At 41.0% G+C, this 11,311-nt stretch overlaps 1 protein-coding gene across 1 annotated transcript; it reads left to right on the top strand.

Annotated features, from left to right (window-relative positions):
* The first annotated feature begins 223 nt into the window (after positions 1-223).
* DLK1 (delta like non-canonical Notch ligand 1) lies at positions 224-11,006 on the top strand. Its single transcript, XM_064423347.1, has 5 exons — positions 224-678; positions 1,475-1,538; positions 1,971-2,101; positions 6,537-6,678; positions 9,882-11,006. The coding sequence occupies exons 1-5, from the start codon at positions 609-611 to the stop codon at positions 10,621-10,623; spliced, it is 1,149 nt and encodes a 382-aa protein (XP_064279417.1). The 5' UTR covers positions 224-608; the 3' UTR covers positions 10,624-11,006.
* Positions 11,007-11,311: the final 305 nt, after the last annotated feature.

Raw genomic sequence — 11,311 nt, 5'->3', positions numbered from 1 at the left:
CGAACAGCGTTATACTTTCCCTGCCTTCGCTGAGTCTTTCCTGAAAGTGTGGGAGCTCTGATGGGAATGACTGAGAATTCTTTAGACTTCTGAAGACAAGCCCCAAATGAGGTCTTTGCGGACAGCCACACTAAGTTCCAAGGAGACCAGAGGCGTGCTTCACACTCCCCACCCCGCGCCTCGCCCCAGACCTCCCTTCTCCCGCGCCCCTACAGGATTCCTCCCTTCGCCTGCGGCAGGAGCTGAGCTGCTGGAGCTGCTGGAGCAGCTGGGGCAGCTGGAGGAGTAGGAGGTGCTGGAGGTGCTGGAGTAGTTCGAGGTGTTGGAGCAGCTGGAGTAGTTGGAGGTGCTGGAGCAGCTGGAGCTGCTGGAGCTGCTGGAGCTGCTGGAGGTGCGCGGCTCCCCTCCGGCGGCGCCGGCCGGGGTCTGCCCGGCCCGGTGCGCAGCTCCCTGCCCGCGGGAGGAGGCGGGCAGCCCTCCCCGCCCTCCGTCCCTCCCTGCTCCCGCCCCGTCCGGCGCAGCCCCGCGGCGCTGCGGGCGGGGGCTGCCGCCTCGCCGGCCCCGCGTCCGCCGAGCCCCGCGGGGAGCGGAGCGGCCCCGGCCCGGCCATGGCGCTGCGCGCCGCCGGCATCCTCGGCTGCTGCTGCCTGCTGCCCCTCGTGCTCCCCGCAGCGCCAGGTAAGGCCGGGACAGCGGCTCCCTCGGCCCGCGGGAAGGGGAGGCGACTTGGGAAAGTTTGGGGAGCCCTCCCGGAGTCCCTCGGCGGCAAAGGCATCCCCAGCCCTCGCTCCAGCCGGAGATGCCGGTGTCCTCGGGAAGCTTTTCCTCGGCAGCGGACGGAGCGCGTTTCTCCTGGCGCTGGCGCAGGGTGTCAGGGGCTAGCGGGGATCTTTCAGAGGATGCTTGGTGCAAATGATTAAGCAAGCAAACAAACAAAACCTGCGACTGAGATCTCTTCGCCGTAACTTGCGTTATTTATGCGTGTTTTAATGAAAATGGTTATTTTCATCCGATGTAGGGTTGAAATTAATTCAGCACTTTTATTGTAAGTAGTTTGAAATGGATTTTTTTTTTTTCTGACTGAAAGTACTTCTGTGTTTCAAGTAGTTCTGAAACAATGCGTTTGGAGTGGCGTGTCATGAAACAACATCCGTGAATCTGCTCTGACATTACCCCTTTAAAATGGTGTGTAGGGATATTACATACACTTTTCATGCGCTAAAGTAACTTTGTATTCTTTTGTGATTTTTTGTGGTCTGTATGTCATTTCACTTGCCCTAGAGGTGCATTCTATAACACGTTCCAGGTTAGGTTAATTTAAAATTTTACGATGCAAAAATGTCTCTGAAGAAAAAAAGAAAAGGAACATTTTGCAGTCTGGGTTCTTTCAGAACATCCATAAAGTGTATAGGATATGATGTGGGGGGTTTTGTGCTGATTTTTCTGGTTTGATGTTATAAATCTCTTCTTCCAGGCGTGAACTGTAAAGCTGGCTGCCATCCAGAGAATGGATTCTGTGAATTTCCCAGTGAATGCAGGTAAAAAGACCTGTCAGACAGCGGTATTAGGCACAGGAGTGGTCAGCTTCAATAATTTGTAGTCCTGGCAAGAGATATAGAAACTGAAATGGTTTGGTCTCTGAAAATATGGAAGTGTAATGAAACAGCACTCTATTAGGATACAGTAACTGGAAAGCATGGATATTTAGGTACCTGTTTAGTTTACTTTTTCCAGTGTGAAGTATTTACATTGATTAGTTGGGGGTTTTTTCTTGCTGAATGAAATTTTTTCTTCACATAAACGGCTTCTAGTATCTCAGAAGCACTGATGGTATGCTTTTGTTCAAATAGTACAATTTGGTATGCAAAAGTTTATTTATTGTGCATTTGTGAACCAAAAAGGGGGGCATCCTGGTAATTATGTTTATTAAAAATAAACTCTGTTTTTGTCTTGTCTTTCATCTCTTTCAGGTGTCAGCCTGGCTGGCAGGGTGCACTGTGTAACGAGTGTGTTCCTTTCCCTGGGTGCCTGCACGGCAGCTGTGCCAAGCCCTGGCAGTGCATCTGCGAGGAGGGCTGGGTTGGCAGCCTCTGTGACATAGGTTTGCACATCCTTTTCTCTCCTTGATTGAGTGAGGGGAAGCAGCCCCATCTGGTGTTGGAGGCACGCAAAATCCTTCTGGAGAACTAATTTTAAAATGTTGAATGTTAGCTCCAGATAATGAGGAGGTTCTGGGCAGCAGCACATAAACCTCGAACTTCCATAATAATTTAGGCAGAAGCAATGCAGTCTCTTTTGTAATTGGGCATATATGTGAGCCAAGTGTAAATTCATTATATTTTAAACAGTAATTATCAGGGACAAGGCCAACAAACAACTGCTCCCTTCTTGTCATGTAAGCCCATCTAATCAAAATACAAGTTATCTTGTATATATTAAATAGTTTTAAATATTTATGTAGCACATTATATATATATATATATATATGTATATGCTATTTTCTTAGTACTTCTTGAAAGGAAAACATTGTGCTTATTTTTTCCTTTACTTAACCCAGTGATTATTCAGTGAAGTAACATTACTATAACTGAGAAAAAGCTCTTCCTGAACAAACTGCCATTTCCCCCTCAGGTCTGAGGGAAAAGCACAGCTCTGTGTGCACTCTCTCACCCTTTGCCAGTCAGAATCAGCCGGCTTAGCATGAGCAAGCTGAAGAATTGGCCTTTGTTGAGATGGTTTATTTTGGCTGACACAGGCAAAAGTTCAGTCGGAGAGATCTTATGGGATGGAAACCAGATGAGCATCCAGGAGCATGCACTGCTCAGCCCACACAGCTGCAGCTGCGAGAGAACAAGTGTCCAGGGCCTCGTTTTCTCTTCATGCCTTTCAGGCTTTTGTTGCTATATGGCTTATGATTTATAGAGTATACATGAGATCTCCAATACATAGCCAAAGTGGAGATAGATGACAGATTAAACTGCACAAGATTTTCAAGATGACTAAAAGAATCAGAAGGTTTTAGGTAGGTCACATCTTTGCAGTGACATGGAATTTAGTCCAAGGTTCTCAGGTATTCATTTACTCATCAGGTTTTGCAGCCTGTGCTCACTGACTGCACACATGAGCAGAGAGAGTCTTCCTAAAGTCACTCCTGGTGTGTTTGCAGGAGCTGTGGTAGCAGTGGTCACATCTGTGGTGCAGACATGACTCTAAACTCTCAGATGTTGTTCTGGGCACATCTCACAAATGCGTTTGTACCTGAGACAGACAACTAGATTCTCATTACAGTTAATGAGGAGGGATGAGTCCTTCTCTGATCTATAGTCAGAGATTTCTAAAGCTACACAAAACAATCTCCCCTCTGCCACCTTAGGAGGCTCAGTTCTGTTGCTTATCAGTGAATGCAAAATTCCACATTTTTAAAGGTAGCATCTTCACAGCTATTTCTAAAAGCTTTAATTGTATAGCTGAATTCTTTAGTATTGATATATCTTTGCAATTCTGAGCCTTGCAATGTTTCCCTCTTGCAATTTCTACTTAGAATGCAAAAGAATGCATTGAAAATTGAATCCACATCTTTATAAAAAAACATGAATTTAACACATACTCATTAAAGCAGTCCTGTAATACCAAAAAGGGTATCCCTTGCTTAAGTGCAGGAGCTACTCTTTCTCTCAACACTCAGAGTCATCTCAGAGTCTTCTTTGCTGATTTGAATTAAACTCCCATGAAAAGCTGCCAAGAATTTTCAGCCAAAGGGATAACTATTTTTTCATCTGCAGCAATGTTATGTTGATAATCTTTTCTCTTAGTGGGTTTATCTACTCTAAATGCATTGTTTGCCATAAGGGATCAGGAGAAGGGTGCTCCTCCTCATCTTCATGCTATTGGAAAGTTGATAGAAATTGTTATCCTGACCCAATAAACCACTGAAACCTCAAATGGATTATTGCTCAGCCCCTGATCCCATCATCATCTGTCAAAAGTTGGTGTCAGTTTCCTGCCTGTATAAAGTCATTACAGGTAGCTGCAGTTAATTTACAGGTATCATTACATGAATCTTGATCCGGTTAGGAAACAGTAAGGAAAAACCTAGAATGGAAAACTGTGGAAGGATCTGAAGTGCATTGGCCACTATAAAAAACAAAAATATTTCTAAAACAGAGATATAGTCTTAGCAGTGTATTTGCTTGCTAAGCATGGGAGGAAAAAAAATTATTTGGACTGGTGATGGTACCTCTTCTGTTCTGTGGAAAAGTTAGTATATGGGTATGATCTCCTTGGCTTTAATCATGGAACTTCCTTTCTGGTGTAATTGTAGATCACCAACTGGTTTGCTAATGCCTCTGATTGTGTAGCTGTTTTTAATACAGGCAGCCTGGTTCTCAGTTCAGGACAAGAATGACCTTCCTAGTAATTTAGAGACATGCGTGTTATGGGTTGGGTGTGATCCACTGTGAACATGTAGGGCAGAATCAGTGGTAGCATTTGTGACTATTATTGCAGTCACATGGACAGACAAGGCACTTGAAGGAAAATATCTGTGACTTGGTCTTGGTGTTAACACTGCTGGTTAACCAATTGGAGCCTGTCCAACTGGCTCCATGATGCCATGGCATCTTCATCTTGTGGAAATGCAGCCTTGAAACCCAGTGTGTGAACCAGGCTGCACAGCACAGAGTTTCCCTCTGCAGCTGATATACACTGCACAGTACAGGAACCACATCAAACACTGACCATAACAAAGGGAAAATCAATTGAGTCAATTTGTTTCCAGGAGAAAAATGAGAGCCCAGTCAGAGTGTTTGATCCAGCTTGCTAAATCAGATCTGTCAGCCCGTCACCCCCGGCTGTGCCTACACAGTCCTGTCAGCAGGTCCACGACCTCCTGCTGGAATCCTGGCCTCAATTGGGCTAAAGACACAACATGCAGTGTGAGCTGGGAGTAAATTGTCCTACTTGTCACCAGAGTGCTTTGCCAAGGCCACATGTTGGCAAACTCATCAGAGAGTACAGGTGAGTCTCTAATGCCTGTGCTATGAATGCATGAGGCAGGGGCTAAACTTGTCCTGTGACAAACTATTACTGAGCATATCTTCCTCCTGAAAACACTCAGTGATTGCTTCATGCACTGCAGCATGAGAGCTTAGTTTGGTGGAACTATTAATTATGGGTAATATGATTGAGGCCACTCATATGCATAAATATAACATCCTGGTTTTGCATTTTCATCTGTTACCACTTGGTGGTTGCCCTTATGAGAGGTAAAATAAAATAGAGAAAAGGGGATAATTGAGACTATTTATGTATTATGTTTTAAAAGAACCTGATACAACACCCTTTTAAGATGTGTTGTAAAATTAAATGCCTGACATAATTAGGGACAGTAATGCATATATATACATACCTATTCATATATATATATATATATATATATATATATATATTTCAGAGAGTTTCCATGTGCCTGCATCAAAGTTCATGTCTTTTCCTCCATCAAAGTACACGCTTTATTAGCTGCCTTTAGAGTCTGTGAAAATAGCTGGCAAACAACACTGCTTCCAAAAGCATTCAAGATTATTTTGGTCCTTGTGAAAATTGGAGTTTTCACTCAAAGTGCATGCTAAGTTGTCTTGCAGTGAGAACAGACTAATGCATTAGGAAATAGAATTTTTGTCCAGGGAAGATTGTATTTGAAAGCTAAGGCTGTTGTTTTCTGTGGCTAAAATTGAGCAGTACCTCATGATATCATCTAAATTTCATGTTGTGCTGTGGGAAGTAAAATATAAATGCCCTTAAATCCCTTTTCATCTTCTTAGAAAGTGTGTATATGTATATGTGAGGCATCAGATACCTTCCAGTCAGCACTTCTCTGCAGCTGCTGCAGTAGCTTGCTAAAATATGCACTTGTTTGTTTATTTAGTTTTAATTATTTTAAAATTTCAGTAATCATTTGAGTGGGAAGTGGCTCAGCAGGGCAATTGCAAAGAAAATGAGATGTGTGACTTTGAGTCCAGACGTCATACAGCTCTGTGTTCTGGTACAGTTATATAAGGGTTGAATGTAGCCCAGCCAGAAGATGAAATTTTAACAGATTTTTTTTTGTAAATTGCTAATCTCTGTTTTTATGAAACATTTGTTCATAAGCACATGATGATATGGGCAGGGAGCAGGGAGAATTCCCCATTCCTGATTGCTTTATCAGAATTCTGCTCATGGAGAAGCCAAGATTGGAAAGTATGGCTAGACTATCTATGTAGAAGTTCTTTGTCCCGTACTAATATTTTATTTCTAATACTACTTATTTATAGAATGGAGAAATTGAAACACATTTTGCAAGCAGGAGCTAGAAAGAGCTGAAATTGCTGCAACACTTGAACAATCTGAACTCCATTTTAACAAAGGGGGGATAGATAAGAATTTATAAAATGCAGGATGAAGTATTGTCAAAGCCGTATTTTATTTGAAGTATTGTATACCATTTGCTATTTCTTTCTCATTAGATTAATCAAGCCCTGTTGGGTATTTTTAAACAGATATTCACCCATGTTCAGCAAAGCCCTGCACCAATAATTCAACGTGTATAGAGACTGGTGATGGAGGATATATTTGTCTGTGTGCCCAGGGATTCACAGGAAAAAACTGCCATCTCAAGAAAGGACCCTGCATTATTAATGGGTAAATACTGATTTCTAACATGCATTTAAAATCTAAACTTCTATTATTCAGACTTCTTTGATAAGTGGGAGTGTTAAAATACACAATGCTTCTGATAGTTGCTGATATTATCAAACTTTACAAATCTAATCTATTAATATTTTAAAGACTTAACAGATTATCAGTGTAGCTTTCTGTGCACAATCTGAGTACTAAAAATGCTAATTTGCATATTTTATTGTGGCGAATTTATGCCTTCTCATGATTTTCACAAACAAACTTGATGGGAGTCACTTCCTGTGTTCTCACCTCTAGTGAGGGATAATTTATACACAGCACAATAAGAACAGTAGTTAGCACAGAAGCTGTCTGCATGAAAACACCCAGCCTACCATTCTGTCTTTTTTTCTTAAACAACATAAAACAATATGATTATTGTAATAGTTAACTGAAGTAGACAGTCTCATTTCCACCAGAACAGGGAGACCATTGCTCTCTATTCTTTAAAAGAAATGGAACATTAGGAACAGCAGTAGGTTGAGAGGTGATCCCTCCCCTCTGCTCAGTCTTGCTGAGGCGCATCTGGAGTGCTGGGTCCAGTTCTGGGCTACCCAATATAAAAAGGACACAGCCATACTGGAGTGAGTCCAGTGAAGTGCCATGGATTTGATTAAAGAATAAATAGGAGCATCTTTCCCATAAAGAGATACTGAGAGCTGGGTTGTTTAGTCTGGAGAAGAGCAGGCTCTGAGGAACCTGTCCATTGTGTATGAGCACCTGATGGGGGGAAGCAAAGATGACAGAGCCAGACTTCTCACAAGGTGCTCAATGAAAGACCAAGAGGCAATGGGCACAGGCTAAAGAACTTCCAGGAAAGTCTCTAGTAGGACTGCTTGAGAAAAAGGAAGACCTTTCAGTGCTACAGAAAATGTGAATTTGGGTTTCTGTTCAAATCTAGAAGCATCTGCTGTCTTCTAGACTTCTCATCAAAATTCTGATCCCATAAACATACAGACTGTCGTTATGGTGGATACAAACCTGGTAAACCTATCACCCTAAAATCACAGTTTTCTTTTAGGAGATTGCCTTCTTGATCTCTAGCTCTGTATGGATACTCTCTGGTTCTCTTTTTGCTCAGTGACAGATAATTATGAGTATTCAAATCTAGCTTATGATTGAATCTTCCTGAAGACTTATAGACTCCTGTTTAAGGATTTATTCAAGGAAATTAATATTAAGGCTTTATTTATTTAAACATATTTAAATTAGACAAATACAACTCTGTTAGTAATAAATAAAGAAAAAAATTCAAAATTCTGCATTTTTCCCCTTAACTGTTTTCTATTTCAATATTTTACATTTCTGAAAAATTCAGAAAAAGGTTTACACTTATGTTCTCCAACAATTTCTTCCCATTTCCCTAAAAAGTACTGAGATTCAGCCCAGCCATGAAGGTTCAAACTTCTACAAATTTTCATATCCAAATCAGCTTGTTCAATTTTCCATGGGACTTGTAAAGGTAAGGGAGGGTGCTATGTTCTCCAAGACAGCTGTAACCACTGAAGGACTATATAACTCCAATTTCCATATTTTGCTTAAAAAGACACAGTGGCTGGTTAAATATGTTGAAATTCCTTACCTCACGTTATCACTAAGTTATCAATGTCTATGTCAAATACTGCTCCCAGATTTCCAATATGTTCTTTTAGTGCTTTTTTACCCAGCCAACATCTAAAGAGCAGTACTAGAGGACAGAGCAGTTAATGTGGAAGCTGCAGAAAACAAACAGATGATTCCTGTGCCAGAATGTTCAGCCTCTCCTGATGGGTGGCTGCCGGGTGTTTCAGTCCCCAGTGAAGCCAGAGCTGCTTGGAGCATTCTCTACCAAAGGTAGTCCCAGAGCAGTGGTGACTAGCCCAGCCTTGTTCTGACCAGTGATCAGGGACCATTGGTAGTCTGGAGCTTATACCTCTTTCACAGTCACCTCATCCAGACATCAACAGATCTTGTAAATCTCTGTGTCCCATCATGGAATTCCACAACAGCCTGTTGCTACTGACTGCTGCATATGTGAAATGTCTCCATCTGAAGCTGTGATCTTCATTACCCCTGGGACTTTGCCCGGGAAGTGGGGGACCTTAAATAACAGCTTGGACTTTCAACTATCAGATAGTACTATGCTATATGTCTTCAGGGATACATAAGTATTCAGAAAAGTTTTGTTGTCAAAGAGGCTTGTTCTAAACTTTGCCAAGTATTTTTCATATTTTACAAAGTGAGTTTTAAAAGCTTTGCTGATGTGTGATGAACTGCCATGAAAGTTTCAGGGTTTGAGGTTTATTTGCAAACCTGGGACTCAGGGACCCTTGTCATTCAGCAGGGACAACTAAAGGACTAAGTGCACTTTGCATAGATCCCCTGAACTGATACATTTGTGCCAGTCAGTGGCTTCATCTTTTGGCATCACTTTCAGTAAGGCACAGTTGCATTGTAAAGATAGAAAAGATCTCTCAGTTAATTCATGTCACCTAAAACGTATTATCAGGCTACTCTTTGGGAAGTGCTAAAAGAGTTTGTAGAAATACTCGGTTTCCTAGGGTCCTGCTTGTACATTACAGCTGTCTTTGCCCAGGCTGAAATTCACTCATTGATATTTGGTATTATAATTGTATCTATCAAAAATTTTGGCTGAACAGGAGTTTATAGGAAAGCATCTGTTTGCTTCTAAATTTTTTGTGTAATGGAACACAGATGGGCAGAATAAAACCAATCAGCTTTACACCTAGCTGCTATGGCACTGTTTTGCTCTGCCAATACAATATATAGATGATTTTAGGAGTAATCAAGTAGAAAGGAAGCAGCCATGGCTGCTTATATCTTGTCTAAATAGTTGCTCAGCTAAATAGCTCCAAGCATATAAAAATAGTGAGAATCTTCATTTGAATAAATGTTTGAAATAATTTAAAATCCCTTCACAGCTCATTGGGTTGAATTTATATACTGGTGTACAAATCCTGCCCAAAGGGTCAGCAGCAGATACTATAATCTGTATTGACAAAGCTATTCAACAAACTCATTCTTTATTCAGCTTCACTGACTTCAGTGCATTTGCATTTGGAATTGGGTCTTCTAAAGAAAACCAGCTCTTTTTATTATATATAGTGTTTCCTAACAGTTTCTTCCTTTAAACTTCAATTTTGTCTCTGTGTTTGTTATGGTCCTAGTTCTCCCTGCCAGAATGGAGGAACATGCATTGATGACAATGGTTTTGCACCCCATGCTTCCTGTCTGTGCCCTTCTGGTTTTGCTGGCAACTTCTGTGAAATAGATAGAGACGACTGCGAATCCAGCCCATGTGAGAATGGAGGGACATGTACAGATGTTGGTGTGGGTTTCAGCTGTTCTTGTCCCCATGGCTATACAGGAAAGCTCTGCAGCAGCCGTGTCACTTTCTGTGCAAGTGGCCCATGTGAGAATGGAGGGACTTGCAGTGAGCATCCGCAGGGAGGGTTCGAGTGCATCTGTAAACCAGAATTTGTTGGCGTGACCTGCAAACATCCCAGCAAAAACACCAGCCTCTCTGGAATGAATATGGAGACAAAGCATATGCAGAATTACAAGCCACCCTCAAAAGCTCACCATAGATCAGTGCATCAACAACAAGAAATCCTGAAAATAACAGTGAAAGAAACCATTCAAAATGCAGATCCCTTACTGAGTAGAAGCCAGGTGATATGTTTTGTTGTGCTGGGCTTGCTTACGTGTCTTGTTGTCTTGGGTACAACTGGGATTGTTTTTTTTTCAAAATGTGAAATGTGGCTTGCTAATGCCAAATATAGTCATCTCCTGCGAAAGAAAAAGAACTTTTTTCTGAAGTCTAACAATGGGGAAAACCTCTCAGTTAATATTATCTTCCCAGAGAAGATCAAATTGACTAATTACACTAAGAACTACACTGCCATCTAGGCCCTTGAAAGCCAAGCAGCATCTTGCAACTTTTCATAGCAATATGTAAAATTTATTGCCTGTGTTTGGCCTCAGTATTTGTGTGTATATTTGCTGTAAATTGTTCTGAGTGACAATGAAGAAATGTAATGTATCTGTCTTGCTAAGGATTTTTTCATTCCTTAAAATAAAAGATAAAAAAAGAAAAAAAAAAACAGGATTAAAAAGCAAGGAATGATATTTTAATTTCTCTTCAAGGCAGCTACTTTTTGTAAAATAAAAAATAACTTATCATTGCAACTGTATTGCAGCTTTCTTATCTTGTGCACAGTTTATTTGGCAAGTACTTGCAAATTACTCAGTAATGCTTTTCTTTTTTTTTAATAAACAGCAGTTAAGGGCTATACTGGTTTATTTATTCATTTCTAAACCTTACTCTACAGCAAAATCTGCAACAAGTGTCCATGCTGAACTCGTTTGCCATCTGATAAAGGCTTTAAAATTGCAACCAGCAGGAGAAAATTCACACTGATATCTCATCTATTCAGTCAGTGTTGCTATTTTTACATGCTTATAAAAGAGATTCTATAGAATCTTAGAGGTCTTTGGGATATTAATTTCAGGTTAAAGGTCTCTTGCTTGAAAACCTGCATCTATAAATCATTCTATTTATCTATTTTAAAATGTTAAAAAGGTGTTCAATGTCTTT

Source organism: Passer domesticus, chromosome 6, assembly GCF_036417665.1.
Source record: "Passer domesticus isolate bPasDom1 chromosome 6, bPasDom1.hap1, whole genome shotgun sequence".
Lineage (NCBI taxonomy): Eukaryota > Metazoa > Chordata > Aves > Passeriformes > Passeridae > Passer > Passer domesticus.
This window is presented reverse-complemented; position numbering and strand designations above follow the sequence as displayed.